The sequence below is a fragment of the Mus caroli genome, chromosome 11, assembly GCF_900094665.2.
Source record: "Mus caroli chromosome 11, CAROLI_EIJ_v1.1, whole genome shotgun sequence".
Lineage (NCBI taxonomy): Eukaryota > Metazoa > Chordata > Mammalia > Rodentia > Muridae > Mus > Mus caroli.
The window spans coordinates 30405712-30431082 of NC_034580.1; the positions used below are offsets into that span (position 1 = coordinate 30405712).

The 25371-nt window shown below is 42.2% G+C and overlaps 1 protein-coding gene across 2 annotated transcripts; it reads right to left on the minus strand.

The window, feature by feature from the left end:
* Positions 1–308: 308 nt before the first annotated feature.
* Positions 309–24105, minus strand: Spdl1 (spindle apparatus coiled-coil protein 1). 2 transcript variants are annotated; one of them, XM_021177284.1, is made up of 12 exons: positions 23951–24105; positions 21146–21320; positions 15767–15943; positions 13581–13778; positions 12882–13031; positions 12697–12795; positions 12504–12614; positions 11217–11357; positions 10122–10231; positions 9465–9652; positions 3729–4077; positions 309–972 (listed from the first exon to the last, which is right to left on the minus strand). In XM_021177284.1, the coding sequence occupies exons 2-12, from the start codon at positions 21299–21301 to the stop codon at positions 825–827; spliced, it is 1827 nt and encodes a 608-aa protein (XP_021032943.1). In that variant the 5' UTR covers positions 21302–21320; positions 23951–24105; the 3' UTR covers positions 309–824. The 2 variants fall into 2 exon arrangements, with proteins under 2 accessions (XP_021032943.1, XP_021032944.1); XM_021177285.1 differs by lacking the exon at positions 23951–24105 and adding an exon at positions 23226–23278 and having other exon boundaries at positions 311–972.
* Positions 24106–25371: the final 1266 nt, after the last annotated feature.

The following is a 25371-nucleotide window of genomic DNA, read 5'->3' on the forward strand; positions in this document are numbered from 1 at the left end:
TGAAATCTCCTCTATCTATATACATACCCTGCTAGTTTCTGAAGAGGCTCAAATCACCTACCTATAGGAAAGTATTCATGAAATTAAGTTACAGACAAATCTATCACTTTAAAAAATTACTTGGCAAATTTAGACTCATGTGTATTTTACTATATGTGTAACCATGTAATTATAAGTAAAGTTACATAAGAAATTAATTTAAAAACATATATACAACTATGCTATCAGGAGAAATCCTTGAAGCTCATTTTTCTTCTCATTCTCTTTCATCAGTATCCTATTGTTTATGTAGAATTAAAAAATACAAATAGAAGAAATTACTGCAATTTTATTTTAAATTTCAAAATTATTGATGTTTGAGTCATAAAAATCTAAATTACACATATGAGTATAGGTACTTCACACTTTAAAACATTTTGTAGTAATATATATTTTCAAGCCAATTTCATTATTTTTACAAGACAAGGAAAATCTAAGTGCAAAAAGATGTACAAAGAAAATTATAAATAATTTTAAGTGTTCCATTTTCTAATTTTTGTCATTTCTAATGACAGATTATTTAACCATGTTCAAACTCCATATCCAACACAGCAAATAGGTTTAAATTCTAACATTCTCTTCTGATAATGGTCTATTCCCTGTGATTCACAGTTCTGAGAAGGATCATCAGTTAAGGAACCTCTGGATCAGAATCACAGCCACATCTGAATTCTTGGTCACAGCGGTATGAGCACACCAGGTCTCAGCACTGATCTATGCAAAGCTCCACAAGGGTGTCCCACGTATAGGAAGGATGATTAGCACGGCCCAGCACGCAGCGCTCACTACTGCTGTGAGCACTGCATCTCTGGGGTTGACTTTGAGGACACATATATGATGTTGTGTGATTTCTTACAAGCTCCTTTTTCCAATTTGCTTGTAGTTTCTATCCTTTCCTTCACTTCTGTTGGAAGCTTTGATTCTGCAGTTAACCTACAAACATTAAAGAATATACTCTGAATTCAAGTATGGTCAAAACAAAAGAGAAAGACATGCCTAGTATGTCTAAATAGGGCGGTGACTAAAGGGGGAGTTCTGTTTTAGATATACAGGACAAAAATTATTAGTAGACTCTACTATGATACTAAGTGGCTAACTCTAAAACAAATTTTTATATCAGCAGGCTTAACTTTTAGAAAATTTTTAATAAGTATCTTTAAGTCTGATATAAGGTCAAGGATGCCTAAGCTAGAATAGTAAGAAAAAGGAGATACCCATCATAAGACCACAGAATACAACACTCAAAACACTAAAGCAATATTCTAAGGTTGGTACCACATTCAAAAAGTTGAGCACAAGGATAAAAAGCCAGAACCCCAGGCTTCCCAAGTACATGTTTGTCTCAGCCAAGAAAGCAGAAAAAACAAACAGAAACCCTCCAAACCGAGTTTCCATCAGGTGAGCAGTAACAACCAGTGCAGATGTTTGAAAGAGTCTAAAAATTCTTCATGGAAGAGCACTCATCACTTGACTAAAGCAGGCAGCCTTCCAGTTCTTAGCAAGTCCATCTTTACTGTGACAAAGTTAACTTTGAACTGTGTGTCTAAGCTAAACGAGCAGAAAAGACGTAAGTTTGAAAATTTTTTAAAGACTTATTTATTATGTCTACAGTGTTCTATGTGCATGAATGGCTGCACAGCAGAAGAGGGCAACAGATCTCATCATTCAGAGTTGTGAGGTACCATGTGGGTGCTGGGAATTGAACTCAGGACCTCTGAAGAACAGCCAACACTCTTAACCTCTGAGCCATCTCTCCAGCTGGGTTGGAAATGTTTTAATTTAGTAGGTGGACTCACACACTTAAAACAAATGTTGAGATATTTTCTTGTTCTTTTTTTTTCATCAAAGCTTTTCCACTGTGCAATCTGAGAGCATCAGTGGTATGCTTCTATGTACTGTGTACTGAGAGCATTGGTGGTATGGTTCTGTGTACTGTTCCTCAAGCAGCAAAGGGCAGGAAGATAAATGAGCACACCAGATGGCAAGATGCAGTGGCCACCAAGAAATCCTCCAGACACTCATCAGACAGACGTCACAGGCAGCGCCTGCTAAGCTCCTCTCACAACTGTTTGAGGCTGGGAATATGTGCTAGAATATGGAGTTTTAATTTCATGTGTCTTATAGATTTAAACATTATTTATAAAATCCAATGAACTAATGTAACAGGAGCAGCTGATGGTTTTTTCCAGTGAATATTTTGTTTTGTAGTACTGGAAACTTAAATCACATGAAGCTCATTAGGAGACCTTTTGGTATGGGTGGGCTGTGTCTCGCTATTGCAGTTAAATGTTTGATTTTGCACTCACTCTTTTTTGAGACTCACGTAGCCCTAGCAGTTCCCAGAGAGCTCATTTCATGGTGCCAATGTTCATCAATATGCTCAACTTTTAAATGTATACAGCTTTATCTTAAATACAGTTATCACTGTACTGCATGCAGACATCATTCATCTCCTTAAAACGATCTGGCTCCTTCACTTTCCTTACTCACTTTTTAAAATTTTCTGTGCAAGTGTGAGGGTACCTGTGTTCCACCCTATCCTTCTTGTGCCTGTCCCTTCAGACTTTGCTTCTGTTTTCATGTTACATGCACATATATGATTTAATACACATATAAAGTTTGGGTGTCACAAATGAGAGAAATGTACTGTTGGTCTGAGACGGTTTACTTAGTTTAGCATGAGCATCTCTACTTGTCTTCATCTTTCTCCAAATTACCCAGCTCTGTGGCCTCCATGGTTGTACTGTATACACACCACACATCCTTCACCAATACCTGGGGTGCTGGACATCTAATCTAGATCAGGTTCATGTTTACCACTGCCCTGACCCTGCTGTATCAGGTGCCTGGGCTCCAGACACTCTACCTTCTCATCTCTATGAGTTTGACTTTCCCAAGGGACAGAGAGAGCCCTGGAACAATGATTCCCTCACAGACCCTCCCATACTTTGTTAGTCACAAACTGCATTACACAGAAAGCTGGAAGCTTTGGAGTTCTGAAATAAAAATGAAACCAAATTAGCTTTGATATTTAAAAATGTCAAGCATGCATCAAAGCCTATTTCTGAAAGCTTAGTATAAATATGGAAAACCACAAAAACTTTTACCTGTTCTTACCAAAAAACTTAAGTCTAAATGTCTCAGACTACTGGAAAGCCCTTTGAGAAAGTTGGTTTTTCTTTCATGGCTACTTGAACTAGGAGAAAAACAACAGTTTATTTATCCCACCCAGTCAGACACTCTAGAAAGCTGGGCTGAGCTGTCTTTGCTCTGTGGACTGGGAAGTATAACTGCCTAGCATCACTTGCTGTTCACATCCCTCTCCTCCTGCAGTCACCTGAGTCTACCTGATCCTCTGAAAAGAACCAAAGGAAGGCCACCCAGACTGTAGACCTCCAGTGCACACAGTGCTCAGACTGCAGAGCTCCAGTGCACACAGTGCTCAGACTGCAGGGCTCCAGTGCACACAGTGCCCAGACTGCAGAGCTCCAGTGCACACAGTGCTCAGACTGCAGAGCTCCAGTGCACACAGTGCTCAGACTGCAGGGCTCCAGTGCACACAGTGCCCACACTGCAGAGCTCCAGTGCACACAGTGCTGGGAACATAGACAGAGCCACATGGCACAGTGCAGGTGGTGAGAAAGTAATGATGGAGAAGGCTGCTGGCAGCCAGGCAGAAAGACACTGACCTGGGAGAATTGGGGGTATTCCCACTTTGTTCATGTAAGACCTCAATGCTGGCCGGACTATCCACAAGCTTCACACACTTCTTCTCCTTCTTCGGCTGTGTATCCAGATGCAGGTTCTTATGAGGAGAGAGGCTGGCTGGCTGCACACATGAAGAGGCTGGCTGTTTCCACTGCACAGTGTTATCTTTTAAGTTATTAAGACAGGATTCCTCCTCCCTGTGAGGTGGGAGTCTAGAAACTTCATCCTCAGTGGCACTGGCAGCAGCTGTTTCTTCTGTTTCTTCTGGAGTGGTTATATTCAATGGCAGCACCTCGCGCCGCCTTTTGAGTACAGGTACTTCAATTCTCTCTGAAAAACAGTCATTAAAATATATGCTTATTGAATAAAACAAAGACACAACCCAAGGAAACTCAGTGAGTTATACATAAACTCATTTCTCTTTTTGGTACTCTGAAGATACACTTTTCTCTTTGATAAAATATATACTTTTAATTTTCATTTAAGTATATACTGTATGTTGAGCAAGCCACAAACGTGGTATGTCCCCATTTTCTTGGCTCTCCTTCCAGCCTCCTTCACTCTCCTGCTCATCTTCACTTCTGCTTCCTTCTTCTGTTTTCACCCCGTCTCTCTGACAGGCACTCTTCACTGTTCTGTTTCTGTGGTCCAGGAAAGGAATCCAGGCTTTACCCTCGCTGAACTCCAGCTTGGGTCCCACACACCATCAACTCCGTCTTCTAAGACTATCTGTAATGTTTTCCTTGTAATCTAGAAAGCCCAGGCTGACCAGGATGTGCAGGTGACAGCAGGAATGCAGGCCATCTTCCTGAAACAGGAAGGCAGCAGTGGCCTAGTCCAGGAGTTCTGGATCAGGTCCCACACTGCAGCCAGGTGATCTCAGGCAGTAACTTCTCTGCACTTCGATATCTTTAAATTCAAGAACACCAAACCTGGTTCATTCAGTACTGTCTTGTAGAGATGAAATGAAGGATGGAACTCTGAATATTGGTAATGTATGCCTACTGGACTCATCTATAAAGTATATTCAGATGCTGGCCACTTGTGTGATGCACATTTCCCCAGTCCCAACCACATCCTGCCTCACAGCAGCTACTGCAGAGCCCCTATCCTCATGGCCTACTGATCCCCTATGAGGGTCCCACAGCCACTCAATGACTTGTCCTAATGCCTTCTTCCCACTGACACCTCAATGTGCCCTTTCGTTTTCAACACCAGCACATCAGCAGCCTGAGGTCCTGCACAGGAAGGCTCCCTGCTCTCGCTGCTGCTCTCAGGTCAGCCAGATCCCACCTCTCTTTTCCTCTGTGCTTCTGAATCACCCTGACTCCCACCACCTGGAGTCTTTGCTAAGTTGGCAGACCTTAGAAATTCATAATGGGTAATTCTTTCTTTTCATAAGGATAATATTTAATTGGGGTGGGTTATATGTTCAGAAATTCAGTCCATTATCATCAAGGCAGAAACATGGCAATGTCATAATGGGTGATTCTTAATCAGGGGAGCCTATTGGAGTCAAAGAGAAAAAAAAGGATAAAGATGCCTTTTAAAAACTAAAAAAAAAAAAACTATAAAAAAATCTTTCTATTGTGAACACTCGCCCCCTAGTGGTGAGACTTAATAAGAGTTCCCAGAGATGACTGCTGAGTTAGGCAAAGGACCTGGTGAAGAATCCCTTAAACCAAAACATGTTAGTTAACCCAGCCTTTTGGGGAGGAGATGGGTCAGAACCACAGCATTCATACATTTCTTAACACTGACTTTCTAATTTTCAACTTATATACAATACAACCCACTGTTTGTAATATATCAGCTGCAAAGACTGTATAGGTAGGATATTTCCCCCATCAAAATGTACAGAACTCTGAGTCAGGAATGATGGCGCACACCTTTAATTCCAGCACTTAGCAGGCATCAGCAGTAGGTTCTCGAATTCAAGTATGGAGTATACAATGAGTTCTACACTCACCAAGACTACATACATAACTTTGAGACCCTCTCAAAGTTAGGAAGGAAGGAAGGGAGGGAGGGAGGGAGGGAGGGAGGAAAAAGTCAAGATGAAAGGTGGAATAAGAATCTTTATTTCCATCAATTTTCCTTCCAGATAACAAAAAATATAAGGAAAAAAAAAAAAGTAAGTGAAAATTGAAGTAGATGACATAAACCACAGAACTGATCAACCAGAGTAAAGAATAGTGAGTTTTAAAGATAGGCTCCTTGAAAATAAAGAAGAAAAAGAAAATGAGTGAGAAGGAAGAAAGAAAATGTCAGCATTTTAGGAGACACCATCCAAAGGTGTCCAGAAGAAAACTAGAGAATGACAAAAAGTGCAAAGTTTATCCAAAGGAATAACAGAAAACTTTATAAACCCAAGAAATGTAAAAAGATGGGAAGGTCAAAAGTCTGGACAGAGTCAAATTTTCAAAGGTCAAAGAGAACATTCTAAGAGCAGCACAGGGCAGGTGAGAGAACGGCAGCACTGCAGGAGACTTCAGATACTGAAGGGAAAAGCTGCCAGACACCCTTCCCTAATAAAAGCTAAAGGATGCTCAAAAGAAAGAGAAGATGCGCCAGGCAGTGGTGGCGCACGCCTTTGATCCCAGCACTTGGGAGGCAGAGGCAGGTGAATTTCTGAGTTTGAGGCCAGCCTGGTCTACAAAGTGAGTTCCAGGACAGCCAGGGCTATACAGAGAAACCCTGTCTCGAAAAACCAAAACCAAAAAATAAAAGAGACGATGCAAATGTGCACCATGAAACCATGCGAAGCTGGGGAGGAGGGACATGGCTCAGTGGTTAAGGGCACTAGCTGCTCTTCCAGAGGACCTGAGTTCAGTTCCCAGCAACCATATGGCAACTCACAACTATTCTTAACTCCAGTTCTGGGTTATCTGACATCTTCTGATCTCTGCAGGCACCAGGCATGTACATGGTGTACAGACTTACATGCAGACAAAACACTCATATACATAGAAATAAGTATCTGAAGGTTTAACACCTGAAATACTCAGAGAAAATCCTTGAATATTCGAAGTTGAGAGCCACAGCCCCTGTGCCCTCAGCAGGAAGAATTAAAAACACTAACAAAGGGACAATTCTAATCAATTCTTACAGGATAGGAAATATAAAATGATTTAAAATTTGACAACAAAACTAAAAGCAAGAAGAGAAATGAAGCTAAGGGAAGGGTAGTTTGTTTTGTTTTGGTTTTGCCTTTGTAGTGAAAACGGCCACAGCTCTGTTCAGCATAACTTGTTTTACATATTAAGAGGTTCTTTATGGGCTTCATGGTCATTATAAGTAAAAAGTTAAAATCTAAGGCAGGGAACCAAACGTAATGACTAAGAAACGTTACTCAGCAATGAAGACGGCAGGAGAAAAGAAAGGAAGAAAAGGCGCACTAGAAAACCAGTAGCAATGCAGCAGCAGGAGGTTCTTCGTGGTCAGTAATTGTCCTGGATGCAGACTGATCACATGATCTAGTAAGACAGAGAGTAGCTGAAGGGATTATAAAAACAAGAGCAAATGACGATGCCAACATGAGACTTGGTCATCTACAAGGATATGCAGAGGCTAAAAATGAATGAATAAAAATATACTCCACCAGAGAAAGTGAGATATTTGTCAAGTCAAATAAACTTCACATCAAAACCATAAGGCTGGGACATGGAGGAACGATAAAGGGGCCCAGACCAGGTCTGTAGCATAACTATACACAGAAGCATGCCATGCAGGCGTGATCAAATCTGTATTAGAGGGACAGTTGGACAAGCAACAATTGTGGAGGGCAACACCCCACTTACAGCCATGAAGTCATCCAGACAAAATCACCAACACGGTGCATTTCAAGTGTACTCTAGACTTCAATGGAGCTGATACAAACTCACAAAACAGTCTATCCAACAGCTGTAGAATTCCAATCTTCTCTACTGCATATGAAGATCACATATTAGGAAAAAAAACAATTCTGAACAGAAATGAACAAAAACCAAACCCAAACCCAGGTCCCATGAAATGTTTTCTGACCCCAAGGAAAGCAGCAATAGAAGGAACACGAGTACAGAACTGAACAAAGAGCTGGGAAGTAACCAACCCCCACCACTCAGCTCCTATGTTCACAACGTCAGAACACGGAACAGGGAAAGGAGGATCGCTAAGAAAACAGATTGATGGCTGCAGGACTGAGCCAGTGAAGAAAGCACAAGCAATCAAAGCAAAAATAAACATGAGGCCCTGTATCACCCTAAGATCCCTGGAACAGCAAAGGAAACAATGAAAAGCATCTACAGGGTAGAAGGAAACATCAGCAAATTACACGCCTGATATAACATTAGTGTCTACAAATTATAAAAACCCCAAACCAAAATACCTCACAAACAATCTGACTTTATAAAAAGGCAAAATAGGGGCTAGGAGATGGCTCACTGGTAGTTAGTTGCTTGCCTCACGAGCCTGAGAATGTTACTTCAAGCTCCAGGAACTGCAGAGGTACAAAGAGGGAACCAGCCTTACAATGTTGGTGTCTGATCAGCACACACATGCTGTGCTGTGTAAGCACACATACATACAGGTACACACTCACATGCAATAATAAATACATGCTTAAAAAGTAACTATTACGTGATCTCCTAACCTGGGAGCTCTAACACCATGACAGCCACGGTCAACAATAACGTACTTTGTAAGTCAGAGTTAGGAAGAAAACTTTCAAAGAGTTTTCTCAACTTCAAAAGGATAAAGTATAAGATATTCAACTTAAAATCTTGAGTAATTCTGAGATGTTTCTACAGGGATGGATATTAATTTACCTTGATTTGATCAATATACAATACATACATACGTGGAAACATCACACTGCACCCTTGTGTCCAATTACTATGTGTCAGAAGAAAAACAATTAGAACTCTCACTATGGATAGCTCTTGAGGTCAAAACTACATCTTCTCTGCATTTCTGGTGGTGAGTCCTGGGACACATGACTAGTTTCTGGTCAACGGAGTGGCAGCAGACAACATATAAAGAGCCTGGATCCTAACATGCACAGTACTCCATCAGTCCTGGAGTGCTCCTCCACAGGTTCATCAGAGGGGAAGAAAGATGGGCTGAGGGAGTTAGGGAGAGAGGAAGGAAGGAGAAAGTCCTAGAACAGAAGTCTTGCTAGTTCTTCTACAACTGGTCTAGCTCTCAGCATCAGTTGCTTCAACAAAATGAAACACACATCTATGATTCCATTCAGGAGGCAGAATAAAGATTATGAATATGAGGCCAGCCTGAACTACTCAGTGAGACCCTTCCTCAAAGTAACTTCAAAACCCATTGGAACACCCTGAGATGCTACAATCTTTTTTTTTTTTTTTTTGGTTTTTNGAGACAGGGTTTCTCTGTGTAGCCCTGGTTGTCCTGGAACTCACTTTGTAGACCAGGCTGGCCTCAAACTCAGAAATCCGCCTGCCTCTGCCTCCCTAGTGCTGGGATTAAAGGACCACGCCCGGCTGAGGTGCTACAATCTTAAAGGAGAAAAGCTCAAGTTCTTGCTCTTCAGCATGTTGAACTACTCAGCTATCCTAAGAGAAAACATGATTATGTTTATGCAGTGACCAACCTCTTAATTTTCCTACACATTTGACAGCTTCACTGTCCTACAGATACATAATAACAAGTTGGTTGATAGTTTCTCAGAGCTCCTCCCGATTTGAAAGATAAGAGCCTATAAAACACACCTTCGGGTTCGTACTTCAGCTTGAGTTCATCTAGCTTAGCTCTCAGTTTCATGTTTTCACTTTCTGAGAGCTGCAGGTGTCTTTCATTTGTAAACAGTTTCCGCTCAATATCCAGGGCCCGCTGGCTCTCAAATAAAGCCTTCATCCTCTGGATGGACAGCTCGTCCTTTGTGCTTTCATTTTCTTTGCTATAGTAACAGGAAAGAATAAAGAACATGAAAAGAATGCATGCTACTGACATGGTGGAATAAACCTTGTGCGTTAAAAAGGCATTTTTTTTCCTGAGATTTTTAGCATTAAAAAAAGAAACAACAAATAATTAAATAAGTCCTAACAATGCAACCCCCACAAGACTTTTACAAATCCTTTAAAGGAAACAGAGGAAGAAAATATTTTTCCCAAATGCACACATGAATTAAGTTTTGAATTATTTGGGATTCATTCTTAAGTTCTAATTGAGAAACTTAGAATCCCTTTCACTTACCAACTAGATGCTGAACATAAAATACATACTTTATATAAACCCATATGCTGTACAAAGATATTTTTATGGAATCTTCTGAAATTTCTTGACAATTAAAAACAAGAAAGAAGTCAGTAATACTACTGTAAGCAAGCAAAGCCCTTCACTGTGTATTCACAATCACAATCACTTACTTTAGCTTATCAAGCTTCAGCTGAAGTAAATCTGAGTAATAGGTGCTGTCTTCTAGCGCACAAGCGGTGTCTGATGGGGAAGGCCTCGATTCCATACTTTCATATAAGTTCTAGTGAAAGCAAACACTCTGCTTATACAAAGTAGACAGCAGACCAGGTTCGCTAGAGCGGCAGTGGCCACCACTAAGTAGGTGCTCCTCAGTTTGAGGCTCCATGCTAACAACCGTCCTCCATAGCCACCTGACTTTTGGAGAAGGAAGAATCAACAGCCCCCCTTTTCACATAAGGAAAGTGGCTCAATGTGACCAGGACATGAAAATAATATGTTTAATTCTGAGACTAATGCTCCCAACCACACCAGCCCTCAACCCCCGGCTGTTCCTTCTTCTAGCTCTTACAATGGAAAAAGCAATGACTCCTGGGTTCAATTCTGGACGTTAGAGAAAGCCATAAACTGGGAAACCATGGAGAAGAAATCCTTTACGGTACTTTTGATATCCCACCCCCCATTCCCAGCATTGAAGAAAATTATTTGTATTTCTCTTGGGGGTGGGGGTAAATTTCTTCAAAAATTTGCAAGCAATTTTATAGGCTATAGAAACCCCAATCTTCCTAATTCCAAAATAAGTATAAAGGGGGTGGGGTGGGGGGAGGTGGTTGTGCATTAGATAAAAGCAAACATGTGAAAGTGTAACCAGAGCATTGTGAAGAAAAAACTAGGGAAAATAAAGTCTAAAACTAAAACTAAAAGCATATAGTACAAAACCACTGTAACTTAAATAATAACACTGCTCTACAGAGGTAAACCAATACCCAGAAATGTGGAGAGATGCGTGCACATGTAGCAACTTGGTTTCTGAGATAGCTGATAAACCTGCAACTCACTGGGGCCAAATTTAACACATGATGCTGGAACTGACTTCACATCACACATACAAGGCTGAGGTAAGACTGCTGCGAGTTCAAGAGAATTTACCTTGGGTCAACGTGTACTGCACCTGAAAGTTGATTGCATGATAAACTATGGAAGCTAAAAACATTGAGAAATTCAATTCACAGAGTTTGGCTATGCTTTTGAAAAGCTGTGACATGTACCTTAAATTTCTCCAGTTTATTAATTTCCCCTAAAAGGTGTTTTATTTCACCATTCTTCTGTTCTACCATGGCAAACAACCGCTCCTGCTGTTCAAGCTCAGTTTGTGAGCCCCTCATCCTCAGCAATGTGGAGATTTGTAACTAGAAAAAAAAAAATCACAGACACAGCCAATCACAACTGAGATCCTGGTAAACATATTTCTTGTATGACTACTGTTTTGTGCTCCAAGATTTGAACTCACGTTGGAAAGTAAATGGTTCTTTTTCATCTTATAATCTAAAAACATTTGCATTAAAAGTTCTGTTGTGGATATTACTTTGGAGTATTTATTTTGACTATTTTTTTTAATGCTTCTCTGAGGTCTTTAACACAATTACGTATGTGTCTGTGAAACATACATTAGCCTACATGCTGTGGCCTGGCAGTGTGCCGTTCAGATGGTACAAGAGCCTGTCCACACCATGTCTGCTACTCATCACTTGAATTACCACTGTGGGTCTACTGAGAATTTTCCAAAATTTTTAATTAAGTGGGGAAACTGTTAAGTTACCTACAGAAGTAAATGACAAAGATGGAAAGGTGTTTTACTACATGTTAAGTCCAGGACAACTCTAAGAGGCGTGTGGTGGCTACCACCTTCCCACTTAGACTGTAGACCTAATACTGCATCTCAAGTAGATCGCCTAACTCCCAAGTTCAATTACTTAATTTCCTCAGTGTGTTGTAAACACTTACAAAGAGAAAACAAGAGGGAGCCTTTCTAGCAATCCATATCTCTTCAGCAGCATCGGGCAAAAGGGAAGAGGGGTCGGAGCCAAAGGACAGGTACAGACAGGACTGTTTTCCTTGGTGCTTCTCCATAACCTCTCACTTGACTGGGATAAGGAAATGAAAAAGAGCCTTCCAATTCAGTCTACACTGACTTAATGAGCTGCAGGGACAAGAGGCCATGAGCAGTACAGATTTAATAAAGCCTAGGCCTTCATGTGAGAACTGGTGAGAGAGTAAGTCTAGGTGAAGCAGCAAACAGTGTTATGCTCAAAAAGACACCATGTTGTAAGAGAAAAATGCTCTCTCTCTTTCCAGCTGGACAAGAAAGACTCACTGAAGAGCCACTAAAGCTATCAGCAGCTGCTGCCCCAAGATTTTTTTTTTCTATAAAAAATGAGAATCGTGCAATTCAACAAATAATCCTGTGAGTACACTTCCTGAAGGAAATGTTTCCTGTGTCTACTTGCATACGCAGAGCTAGGACTGCAGCTTTGAAAGCCTTTAGCAGTCTATACCTTCATCTTGTTCATCTGATCTCTGGTAAACGCATTTTGCTTCTTCAGTGACTGGTATTTGTCTTTCATCAAGTTGAGCTGCCGTTCCATTGCCACCCTTCGATCCTCCACCTGGAAAAGATTAACGTGCTTGTTCCTGTAGTAAATGAAATGCCAGTCTAGTCAACTCAGTCAGGAGAACGCTTGCAAGTACCTCTGCGAACAGCGAGTTCCCTTTGCTATTGGGGTCCGCCGCCTGCTGGAGTGCGTGACCCAGCTGTACCTGAAGATCCTGATTCTCTACACGAGCTTTCTAGGTGGAAAAGAAGCCAGCTTCAGTAATGGAGTCCAGCAGAGGGCTCGGGGCTACTAGGCGAAGTGCAGTGGCCCTCATCATACCTCCAAGGCATTATAGTAAGAGACCGCTTCTCTCTCACGCTCCTCTTTTTCTTCTTTAAGCCTGTCTACTTGGTGCAGTAAGGAAGTATTGAGACATTCTAGCTGCTCTTGTTTGTACTGCAGTTCATTCACCTCTTCTTTGAGGGCATTCTGTTCAGCAGGAACACAGACATAGTTTCTCACTCAGCAGTTGATTCGGTATTTATTATTGGTTTCCAACCCACATCAAAAGAAAACCATTCAAAGGTTTCCAAGTATATCCAAGCATATTTTAATTTTCTTTTTTTTCTTTCTTTTTTTTTTTTTAAGCAGAGAACCAACAAAAATACCTAGGAAATGCCCCCCTTATCTTGTGAATTTTAAGTTTTATTTATCTTTAGTTGAAATGAAAAATCCATATTGACACACATTTTAATTTCCACTATGCTAATATTTTATATTGGGCTTTTAAGACCCAAACTCAGGTCAGAATAAAAGCCTATAAATGACCCCAGGGTTTCTATAATATAAAACCTGTCTCATATCATCATAAAATAGAAAATTATTTTATGAATGAAGCAGTCCACCTGAAAGTTCTGCAGCATGATTCTGGTTGCATCAAAAGCCATTTCAGTCCTCAAGCTAGTTCTTAAGAATAATTACAACTACATGCAGAAACATTCTAAAGTAAAACAAGAAGACGCCTGAGTTATGAATTACCTTCACACCTTCCGCTGCAGTTAGCTCAGTCTGAAGAGCCAGCAGCTCCGAAGACATGCTACTGAGCACTCTCTGCTCAGACAGGAGCCGGAGCTCTTCTGACTTGTGAGCGAGAAGTTCCCCCTGCAGATCCAGCTTCTGCTTCAGCTGTTTCTCGCCAAGCCTTGCTTCATCCAATTCCACTTTCAGATTTTCTAACTAAATCCAGAAAAGAAACAGAAAGATTCACAACCTCCAAACTCAAAGGCCATTTCCCTTCTGAAAGCCGTATTCAGAGTCCATACCTGACTTTCCAGTTGCTACTGTACAGAAACTTGCTGCATCTGAGTGATGTGAGCAAAGTGACTCTCCCTCCCCAACCCATGGTGCTGGGAACTGAATGCAGGGTCTTCTTGGGTTTTCAAGTTAAATATCTCTCACTAAGTTACATCTCTACCCACTAAGTGTCTTTTCAAAAACTTCAGTAATAACCCACACTATCCATGCAAGTAGCCCTGGTTTTCTTAGAAGCAACTGAAGGTGGTAGAGCTAACCATGAGGTATCTGTAAAGAATGGGAAGTGCTCCTCATCTTCATGAAAGAGGAGGAGGGAGGGGGAGGAGGAGGAAGGGGAAAAGAGAAGGAGGAGGAGGAGGAAAAGGAAGAAGAGGAGGAGGGAGAGGAGGAGGAGGAAAAGAGAAGGAGGTGGAAGAGGAAAAGAGGAGGAGGAGGAGGAGGAGGAGGAAGAGAAGGAGGAGGAAAAGAGATGGAGGTAGAGGAGGAGGAAGAAGAAGAGGAGGAGGAGGAGGAGGAAGAGGAGGAAGAGGAGGAAGAAGAGCTGCTGCAGTGGTAGCAGCAGCAGCATGGGTAGCAACACTGTAAGCAGGTAACCAGATTAGAAACCAGAGTAATCTGATGATAGTCCCGATGGTCTGGACTACAGAGACAGGAGCTACCATAACACTTTATAAGTCAACTCCTTGGAATTCAATGACAGATTAAATGTGAGAAATAAGAAAAATATAATGAGTAAACCTTAAAGATACTAATAACAAATGGTTTGAGAATATCAGCAACATCATAATTTTTAAAAATTTACTTTTTCTTCTATAAATTTTAATTATCTTTGCCTTACCTAGTCCCCACATACTTCCTTTATCATGTCTACTTAGGTAATTAGGGCTGCTGCTAGTTCCATGTGGGAACCTAATTTCTAGTTATCCACATCTCAGATCAGATTAGCTGCAAACAGGATTACTACCTGTCGGAGCCACAGGCAAGATACACAAAAGCACTATTTACTTAAATATGATTTTACCGATACCATTATTTAAAATGGAAAAATATATAGTTAGTTGAATGAAAAATAATAGATAAAAATAGACATGGAAAAATATTTAGAGACACTATACAAAATACTAAGAATTGAAAAACAGACTTCTGAGAAATTAAGGCATTAGAAAATCTTACCAAGTTTTCATAGAGTAGGATCTAAAAAGAAATCAAGTTACAAACTTCATAAGCAAGGCCCTACATTTCTCTGATAGAAACAGAAGGCACCGGGCAGTTGGTGTTTTGAGAGTGAATGGACTCACTCAACAGCTGCCCACTCTGTACCTAGAATGGAGCCAGTGTACAAGGTACCACTAGACCAAGCGCACAAAGCCAGTTCCAGGGTAGCCTGACAATTGGTGGTTCTTATTTTGTTCAATTTTCTCAGTTTGCCTGACCTTAGCACCCTTGTCTGTCATAATGGAGACAATGTTCCCTCCTTCACAGAGCTCTTGTGAGGACTGATCCTCCATAAGCGCATTACAAAGTTTCCCCTCTAAAGCACATTCCCTCCCCAGGCAGGACACTCTGTACTGCAGAACAGCTGGACACAACTGCAGGCACTGCTGCAGGACTAGTTAGTTATCTTTCAAGGCGAACCACATCACATGCTATACGGAGGCTACACTGGTCACTAATATTACAAATGTTTCAAATACAAATATTCAGCTACCCAATTTAAATAATTCAATAAATTACTGCATGTAATTAGAAGACTAGTATGTATACTAATTCTTCAACAGCTTGTTTCTCAGTGTTTCCACTCAAACCATTAAGCTAGAAAACTTATCTTAGCTGTTCTTAAGCGCCCACACATCCAGTACTTACAGACAGTCTTGCAAGCACAGGGTATCTTACTCTGAACAGATGCACACCTTGTTCTTCAGGTCGCTCACTTCCTGCCGGTGGCTCCTGTGGAGCTGCACCTCTAGCTGCTCCAGATGCACCTTCTGCTGCTGTTTCAGAGCTTCACACTCACAGCTCAGGCTGTCTAACATCCGACTCTTGAGCTCCACTTCTCTTTGAAGGGCATGCTTCTCTTGGTTATATTTCTGAAAACAAATTGAAATGTATAAAAAGAAAAAACAAACCCAAACACCTACAATCATTGGATATTGTCAGTTAGCACCTTAAGCTGGTTCAGACCTGTTTCATTTGCTGCTTTCCAAGGAACAACCACTGTCAAACTGGGACTAACATAGCTAATCTGTCTTTTCCTTTTTGAGATGTGGGCAGGGTTACATGCATGCTCACATGGGGAAGCACACATGTACATGCATGTTATTGTAGAAGAGATGACAACCTCAGGTATTGTTCCTCAGCTAATGGCCACCTTATTTTTGGGACAGAGTCTCTCACTGACCGGAAATCTGCCTGCCTGCCAAGTAGGGTAGGAGAGATTGCCAGTGGGCTGAGTCCCAGGGATCCACCTACTTGTGACTCTCCAGAGCTGGGAGGGATAACAATAAGACATTGTTCTACCATGTCTGGGAACTAGACTCAGGAAAGCATTTTACCAAATGACCTCTAAGCCCAAACCTTCCAATCAGTCTTAATGAACCCCAAAAGGTGTATTTGAATACAACAGGGATCTCAAAATCCTCAAGCTGAAAGAAGAAAAGGCACGGATCCCAGGAAATTACTGCCTTCCAATCTGCGGTCTCTGCGGCCCTGAAAGCCAACAGTACAAATAGTAATGGAGGAGGAAGTCTCTGAATTTCAAAATCCAAAAGAAACCTCATACTGCTAAGTGTTAAGGATTTCCTGAAACATTCTTGCTCTTGGCTAAATAACTGTCATGGTAGTAAGCCTTATCACACCTAATCAAAAACTAAGAATTTGGCTGGTTATTAGAACAGTAAATTGTTTTTTATTTAGTAAGCACAATAACAAAATCTTTCCATAATTAGAATCCACTTACGAGACAACAAGAAAAAGTAAAGGAACCCTTTGGTATCACCAGACCAGAAACACTGTAACCACCTCAGTGAAACACTCGGTGGAGACACTCAGACCTCCTTTCCAACAACTATCCATTCTGTGCATACTCAAAAAGCTAGCAAATGTGCTGGGTACCAATCCCAGAAATAGATAAAACACAGTGTCTAACCTCAAGATTCATCGAAAACAAAACACTCAGCAACTTCAAGCTACAGTGACTGGTACTGAAGACAAGGGCAAGCTAAGAAGAGGCTTTCTAAGGGAACTGGTATAGGAACACATTCACAAAGCAGCAGGAGAAAATGCTCATGGATGCCAGATGCTGGGATGCACAGAATACAAGGGAAGCATGCTCGACAGATCACCCTGTGCCAGACATCCAAGCTCAGCATTGGATGGCATGTGTATCTTACATGCCAGGAATGTTTCCAGAAGCCCTGCCTGATGGCTGGATCCACAAACAATACCAAACTCTACATATGCCATGCTCACCCACACCCAATATCTAGTATCTGACCTGACAAAATTTAATTTTAAATTTGGCACAGTAAGAAATTAATGGTATAACCAATAATAAAAAGAGCAGTTTAAAAAGTTTCGTGTCATTTTTCTCTCAAAATCTTACTGTATTACAATCAGTCACCATTCTTAGATGCTAGATAGTATAATGTTCATGTGATGAGATGAAATGTGACAGTAGTAATGTGAGGCATATGACATCGTGTTAGATGACTCATGACCTTACAAGACATAAAGAGGAACAATACCTGCTAGACAGTGATTCATGTCCCAAGCAGAACGTAATCACTACAGATTTATAAATTATTATTTTACATAAATTATTTCTATCTAGAATTGTCCATGTATTATTTATGGACAACTATAGACAGGAAAAGTATGTCAAAGTCCATGCTGGAGGAATAGCAATTGCTACAGTTCTCTATCAAGGAAGGATAAACCCCATAGCATGATGGTCTATCAATCCCTAAGAACAGAGAAAAAAAGGATATTTTACCAGTACTCAAATGTTCCTGGTTAACATTACTAGTTGATAATGAGATGTTCTTCCTTGATTGCTTTCAAAAACAGCAAAATACTAAAAGGAAAAATACTAAATACGTTCAGAGCATTGCTACATTTACAAAATAACTACAGACATGCTATGGTTAAAAAAGTATTACAGTTCCTTCTAATTTTTGTTTTAAATGAGATAAAGCAGGGGAGAGGAGGGATTTGGGGGAGGAACAACTAACACTAAAAATCTTGCAAAAACAACTATAAAGGCTTCCTGAGATGTATGCATCTATAAAAAGGGTGTTTAATAGTGTCCTGATATAATTCTGGGCAGGTGTAATACCCAAACCAGACCGAGCAGCAATGGGCTGCATATGTTTGAGCTGTTGGACAGCACAGCCCCCTAGGCCCCTCCCCCACTAGCCATATCACAGACTGTTATTGGTTGTCCTCCGCAACACGGAGAAACCCAGAAGCTTCACCTGGCTGCCTGGTGTGTGTTCAGTGTCCGACGCACAGCACCAGAGGAGAAAAGCAGTAACTGATCTCACTCAGCTAAAACCCTCCTGACTTCCTCCAAGTTAAGCCTGCCGCTGCAGTCGTGGCTTGAGTGTGAGGAGAGTAATCAGCCACCTTCTAACTTGGATTTGAGCCCTCCCATCCCCTTCTACCAGATGAAACCCATACCTGACACTGTCAATGAAGCCAAGAATCTGAGGCTAGATAGGTCATGGGCCCTAGGGGAAAACCTATAACTATTATTCTGCTAAAAGAGCACAGATCTCTTCAAAGTTCAAGGATCCACTTGGAAGAGGGGGCAGAAAGACTTTAAGAGCCAGAGGTGGAGTCAGCAGTGGTGGCACACACCTTTAATCCCAGCACTTGGGAGGCAGAGGCAGGTGGATTTCTGAGTTTGAGGCCAGCCTGGTCTACAGAGTGAGTTCCAGGACAGCCAGGGCTACACGGAGAAACCCTGTCTCGAAAAACAAAAAACAAGCAAGCAAACAAAGAGCCAGAGGTGGTAAATAATGTCAAGAAAAGAAAACAGCGCTTTCCAGGCACAACAGGGCAGATGCGCATAAAAACACAGAAGCTCTGACAGCACATTCGAGGCCTTCATAAACTGCCAGAGAATATCTCAGCTCGGGGAGAGAAGTGGGTACAATGCCCCACTCCTAACCAAGAAGCTATTTACCACTGACAGCTGTTGGGAGAGGGTAAAATCAGTTTTCTTCAATGGGGTGACACTGGGTAATCAACCACACTCTAGGGCATGCCCCATCCCCAGGAGTAGTCAGCCAACACGAATTGAACTCCATGGTTTTGTTTTTTAAAGAGAGAGAAAAAAAGTATAAGTTAGGTGGACAGGTAGAGAGAACCTGAGAAGAGTTTGGGGGTGGCAGAAGAACACGATCAAAATATACTGTATAAAAATTTCAAAGAATCATTAAAACAAGCCAGGCAGTGGTGGCGCTCGCCTTTAATCCCAGCACTTCTTTGGAGGCAGAGTCAGGCGGATTTGTGAGTTCAAGGCCAGCCTGGTCTACAGAGTAAGTTCCTGGACAGCCAGGGCTACATAGAGAAACCCTGTCTCGAACCCCCCCCCCCCAAAAAAAAAAAAAACCACATTAAAACAAAACAAAAAATAAATAAAATTCCATTAAACTAAGGGAAAGAGGCTACAATTATTTTCATCAACCTCCCCTCCCGCCCAAAGCTCTTCTATTTTAAAGACACCCAAGTTCCAAGAGGTATTTCCAAAACAACTGTGCAGCATGACTGTTTCCATTCTGAGATATCTAATTTTTGTTTCATGACTTGCCATCTAGTACTTATTAAGAACAGTAAATCGTACTTGGAAAAATGACAGCTGCCATTAGTGATGTCTACCTGTTATATGTATAATTTTGAAGTTCAGTTTTAAAACTAAACATTTAATATAAACTGATTGAGTAATTTGAAAAACCTTTGTGGGCCAGGCAACAGGTGTATATTAGTGAATAAGAATAGACAAACTCCTTCTCGTGCAGCTTGCAACTCTGGAGATAGTCAGTAGGAGAGGAGTAAGAGCAAATTCTGACAACTTTACATTACACAGTCAGTGTTAGCCATCACGCTGACAGGACATTTAACTGACAGTCTGTGGCTGAGGACAGAGTCAAGAAGAGTGGATGAGTGACTCCAGAAGAAACATTCAGTGTAAAGCCAGTACAGGAAAGACTACAGAAAACACATTTGAAACATGGTGCTCCCTTAGGCAGAGGTCAGAACACGAGGATATAGAAAGCCAAGTAAAGAGCTCAGACTCTGAGAATACAATAGAAAGCCCTGTGCAGCTTCAGAAGGAAAGGAAGAAAGGGGACCTTGTTATTTTCTCATGGCCACTTGAATGTGTGAGGTATGAATGGTAATGGTGGAAGCTGGCAAGCAGTCAGTAGGCTATAGCAGTCCAGTGGAAAGATGGCTGTGGTCTGGGCTAGAGCTGCAGTATCTTAGGCAGACATTTTGGCTGTGTGAGTTGTTTGTTTTTTTGACAAATTAACACAAACCTAGACATATGTGTGAGGAGGAAATCTTAGCCGAGAAAACACCTTTGTAAGACTGACCTCTATGCAAGTCTGTCAGGCATTTTACTCACTAATGATTGATGTAAGAGAGCCCAGCTCACTGCGGGTGGTGTCCAAAAACAGGCTGGCCAAGCCGGTAAGCAGCATCCATCCCTCCGTGGCCTATGCATCAGCTCCTGCCTCCAGGCTCCTGGTCTGACTTCTCTAGATGAAATCAACGGTTTCTCCTCAAGCTTCTTTGGTCATGGTGTTTCATCACAGCAGTAGGAACCTAACTAAGGTGTAAGTCAAGTCCTTTGGTTTATTGATGGATAAAATGTGGGACCCCTTGACTTCAGGCTCAAACAACTATCCAGAATGCCAATCTTCTTACCAAAGCAAGTGAACATCCAGGTAGCGGACAGAGAGTGATTGCATCAAGCTTGAGACGCCCATCAGTGGCAGGCACTTGAATACACTAAAGGCTTGGTGAAAGGCCTCAGAGGTTTAGAACTATAAAGGAGTGAGGTCACAGAAGCAGAGCATGGACTGAACCACACCAGGCAGTAAATGTAGCAAGGAAACCAGGCTGAACTCAGAGGCAACCAACTGTTGGAAAGAACACTGGAAATTCCTTTTCAACACAGTTGGGGTGGGACAGTTTAGGTCTTCAAATGAGAAAGGATAGCTACCACACAAAACAAGTTTTTAGTTCCTATGTACTTCCTTGTAAACTAGTATACTGGATCCTACCTCGGCTGTGGTCATCATTTCTTCATGACATTTATCCAGCTGACTCTGCAGTTCCGTCTGCCTCTCCAAGAGCTGTAGGCCATAGTGTGCAGCTTTCAGTCGCTCATCTTCACACTCTTTGAGTTTGTTCCGAAGATTTGTGATATCTGCCTCCATGATGTCTGTTCTCAACCTACTGTAAAGATAAAATATAACTACGTGAGCTGAACATGGGACTAAATGTAGTGACATCAGAGCAAGAGAAGAAACATATATAGTCAGCAGTACTGCCATATAAAACCAAAAGGATATTAGAATTTGACTTCTGAATTGTATGACAATTCCTCTTATCAGTGAGAACACAGTAGGTAGTGAGAAATGGCGGAACTCTACAAAACTTGTGAAGGTCAAGTCAATACACTTTTCTGATAGGTGGATTCTGGGAGGTAAAAAGAAAAATGAATGTAGCCTTCTGCCTAAGCAATTACTAGAATGGAGCTACCCTCGGCTGAGACACTGAGGTAAAAAATGTTACAGGGAAGAAAGCAAGAATTCATATTTTCAGTATGACTTGAATATGTTGTGCTAAAAATACAAATTTGGAGAGTGCCAACATTAAGTCCTTAAGATTCCTTATCACTAGAAGATGAGCAAAACTGCTGACAAGTCTCAGAACAGAAGGCTGCTATGAAGGAAAGACCGGAAGTATCCTCAGGTACTACTCAGGAAGTAAGTGGAAAGCATTTAATGTTTCTGGGAGCCAAAAAGACAAAATTCCTCCAGGAGGTGGAAAGAAACCACCACGGCAAATGATACTAAGGCAAATTAGATGAGAAACTGGAAACTGCAGGTCACTGGCCCAAGGTGGAGAAGTGAGGCAAAAGCCTGGTTAGGATAGGTTTGAGAGCCAGGCAGTGGTGGCTCTTTTAATCCCAGCACTTGGGAGGCAGAGGCAGGTGGATTTCTGAGTTCAAAGCCAGCCTGGTCTACAGAGTGAGTTCCAGGACAGCCAGGGCTACACAGAGAAACCATGTCTCGGAAAACAAAACAAAACAGGATAGGTTTGAGAGAAAATAGTAGGCAATACACAGATGTGGCTAAATGACATAAAAATCAAAGTGGAGCTCCAAAGCCTGGTGTGCTAACCACTTTTCAGCACAACTTCTCAAAAACACAACCTGTATAAGGCATTAAAGTGACAGGAAGTTCTGAGGATGAGCTAGCTATCTGAGCTCAAAGCTCACTTCCACAACCAACTGGCTACATCAATGTGAAAAAGTTTTGTGAGCATCTTGCTTCATCTATCTTATAGATTCTATAAGATAAAAAGAGTAAAAGGAAAAAAAACAAAAACAAAAAACAAAAAAACCAAAAAAGCCAGGAGGTGGTGGCACACGCCTTTAATCCCAGCACTAGGGAGGCAGAGGCAGGCGGATTTCTGAGTTCGAGGCCAGCCTGGTCTACAAAGTGAGTTCCAGGACAGCTAGGGCTACACAGAGAAACCTTGTCTCGAAAAACAAAACAAAACAAAACAAAAACCAAAAGAGTAAAAGGCCTCTAACTAGATTAAGAAGACATGAATTCTGACTAGACATCAACAGAAATACCATGCCAGCCAAACGGATTTTAAACTTTTTGGGGGGTGGGGTGGGGGGGGGGAGTCACATTTTCACAAATAAGTACAAGTGAAAACATTTAACCCAAACATCCAAAATGTTACCACTGCAATCTGTAATCATTGAATAAATAAATACATACATACATACATAAACCCAAGCAAAACTTTCAACCCCCAAGTTCTCCTGCCTATAGGAGGCACAGGGATAAAGATGGAGCAGAACCACTGAATGGCGCAACTTGAAACCCATCCCATGAGAGAGCGCCAACCCCTGACACTATTAATGACCCCCATGCTATGTTTGCAGCCCTAACAGAACTGTGTCCTGAGAGGCTTAACCCAGCAGCAGATGGAAGCAAAAGCAAAGGCCCATAGACAAGCATCAGGCAGGGCTCTGGGAGTCTCGTGAGGAAGAGTAGGGGATAGAATTGAGCAAGCTGAAGGGGTCAAGGCCACCACAGGAAGACATGCAAGTCAACCAACCTGGGCCCATGGGGGCTCACTGAGGCTGAACCACCAACTAAGGAGGATGCAGGGGCTGTACCTAGGCCCCCTACGTATGTGTAGCAGATATGCAGTTTGGTCTTCCTGCAGATCCCCTAACAATTGAAGCGGAGCTGTCTCTGACTCTGCTGCCTGCCATTGGACCCCTTACCCTACCTGGACCGCCTGGTTGGAACATGCTTATTTAACTCGGCTGGGATTTGATGTCCCAGGGTGAGGTGGTACGGGGGGGGGGGGGGGGGGGGGGGGGGGGGGGGGTGGAGTGGGGTGGGGCTCCCCTTCTCTGAGAAAAGAGGGAGGGGTAGTAGTGGGGATAGGGATTGGGGGGCGGGACTGGGAGGAAAGTGGGGAGGAGGCTGCGATTGGGATATAATGTGAATAAAAGAAAAATAACAAAAAATTAAATAAGTAAAACATAAGCGAATGAGTTGTTACAATGAGATTCCGTCCTCTGTGTCTGGTACATAATTGTAAGTTAATTCAGGCTGCACCACTGGCTAAGGGTTAAGGTACTGGAGAATTCAAGACTCGGAGGTCCCAGACCACCCAGCACCATATTTATCCATCTGCAGTCAAACCAGCAGCGACGCGGTCCGACCAAGGACTACACCGACCCGGAAAGCGGCTCCAGAGAACTCAAGTTCCGGAGAACAGGCGTTCCTCCCGCCTCCTCCCGGTTCGCCCTTCCCGACTCTCGCCCTTACCTCTCTCCTCACGCTTCCTGGCTGCTGCAACCGGAGGCCTGCCCGGAGAGCACTGGACGCCCAGATTCGTGACACTAACTCCACCTCAGCACAGAAATAACTCCCTCTTCATTCGGCAGCAGCACTGCTTAATAAGCGCCGGGGTTTTTTTGAATACGGTTCTCGCGAGAACTCACGTTTCTCACGAGATGTCTTGTCCAATCCGTGCCTCCGGGGCAAAGGAGTGGGGCGCCTTGCAGAGACTGCGCATGTGCATGCTCCGCGGCTTGGGCTTTTGGGCGTTCCTGCTGCTCCGTTTTCTTGGAGTGTCTGCTTTTAGTGAAGTGTGTTTCTCTGGTTTATTTATTTGTTGTCGTCTTTAGCAGCGCCAGTGTCGCCGGGTTGGAAGGTATTGTCAGCCCCTCGCTGGCCCGCCTGCAGTCGCCTTTAGGAGCTAAGGCGTTGAGTCTCACCAGGGCTAGCACAGTGCCACCTTCCACTGAGCTCCTCCCAGTTAGGACCGCGAACCATCCTGCCAGCCCCTGCACCTTCCGCAGAGGAAATTAAAGTCTCCTCCAAAGAAAACCTAAGTAATTCAAAGTCACAGCAATAGGACTGCTATTGAGACGAACCCAGCTGGTTCTGCAGTACAACTCGAGGGCATGCGTGTCTAAATAGAAATTCCTTGTAAACTTGCTTATTCTTTACACTTTTAAGCAATGGAAAATCTGGAGAGGTCTAGTAACTGGCACCTGGTATCATATCTTCTTTATATATGGGCTTGGCTCTATGTCTTTTATCGTGGTTTACTGTGTTGAATCTTTCCCCTCAGTAGATGAAGGTGCTGAAGTGACACATTCCGAAAGTGAATCGGAAACTTCTCCAACTCCAGTCAGTAACACTCCCGTCTTGTTTTTCTTTATATAATAAAACGTCTGAGAAGGTTTTCACTATTCAGTTTCATGATCATCATTATTATTTAGCCTTTTGAGATAGGGTCTCTATGTAGCCCTCACTGTCTTGGAACTCTCCCTGCAGACCAGACAAGCGATGAACTCACAGAGATCCTCCAGCCTCTGCCTCGGGAGTGCTGGGATTAGTTTGTTATATTGTACAGTAAATTGTCTCTTGACAAGATCACCAGCGTTTCTTTTTGTTTTTGTTTGTTTTATCATGAGGCCAATCCTGCACTGTACCCCAGTGATTTTTACCTTCAGTGTCCAGTAGTCAGTGTTTATTTTTCCCCTTTCCTGCATTTGCCTCCATTGAGTTTTAATATCTTGATGCTCCACATCCCCTGACTTCCTGACTTCATTTTCATTTGTAGACCGTTATTTCTGATGGAGCTAGACCAGACTTTAAAGGACTGAACTGGTGTTTCTTTTTTTGTTTTTTTTTTTTTTTTTAGATAAACAACAATGATCCATCAAGCAGATAAAATA

Excerpts from the sequence above, each read along its gene's own strand:
- Spdl1 (XM_021177284.1), bottom strand. The coding sequence starts at position 21,301 with ATGGAGGCAGATATCACAAATCTTCGGAACAAACTCAAAGAGTGTGAA. Across the intron at positions 13,779-15,766 it reads TGAGCGACCTGAAGAACAAG|TTAGAAAATCTGAAAGTGGA; the intron begins GTGTGCATCTGT and ends TTCTGGATTTAG. Across the intron at positions 11,358-12,503 it reads ATCAGATGAACAAGATGAAG|TTACAAATCTCCACATTGCT; the intron begins GTATAGACTGCT and ends TTTTTTTTCTAG.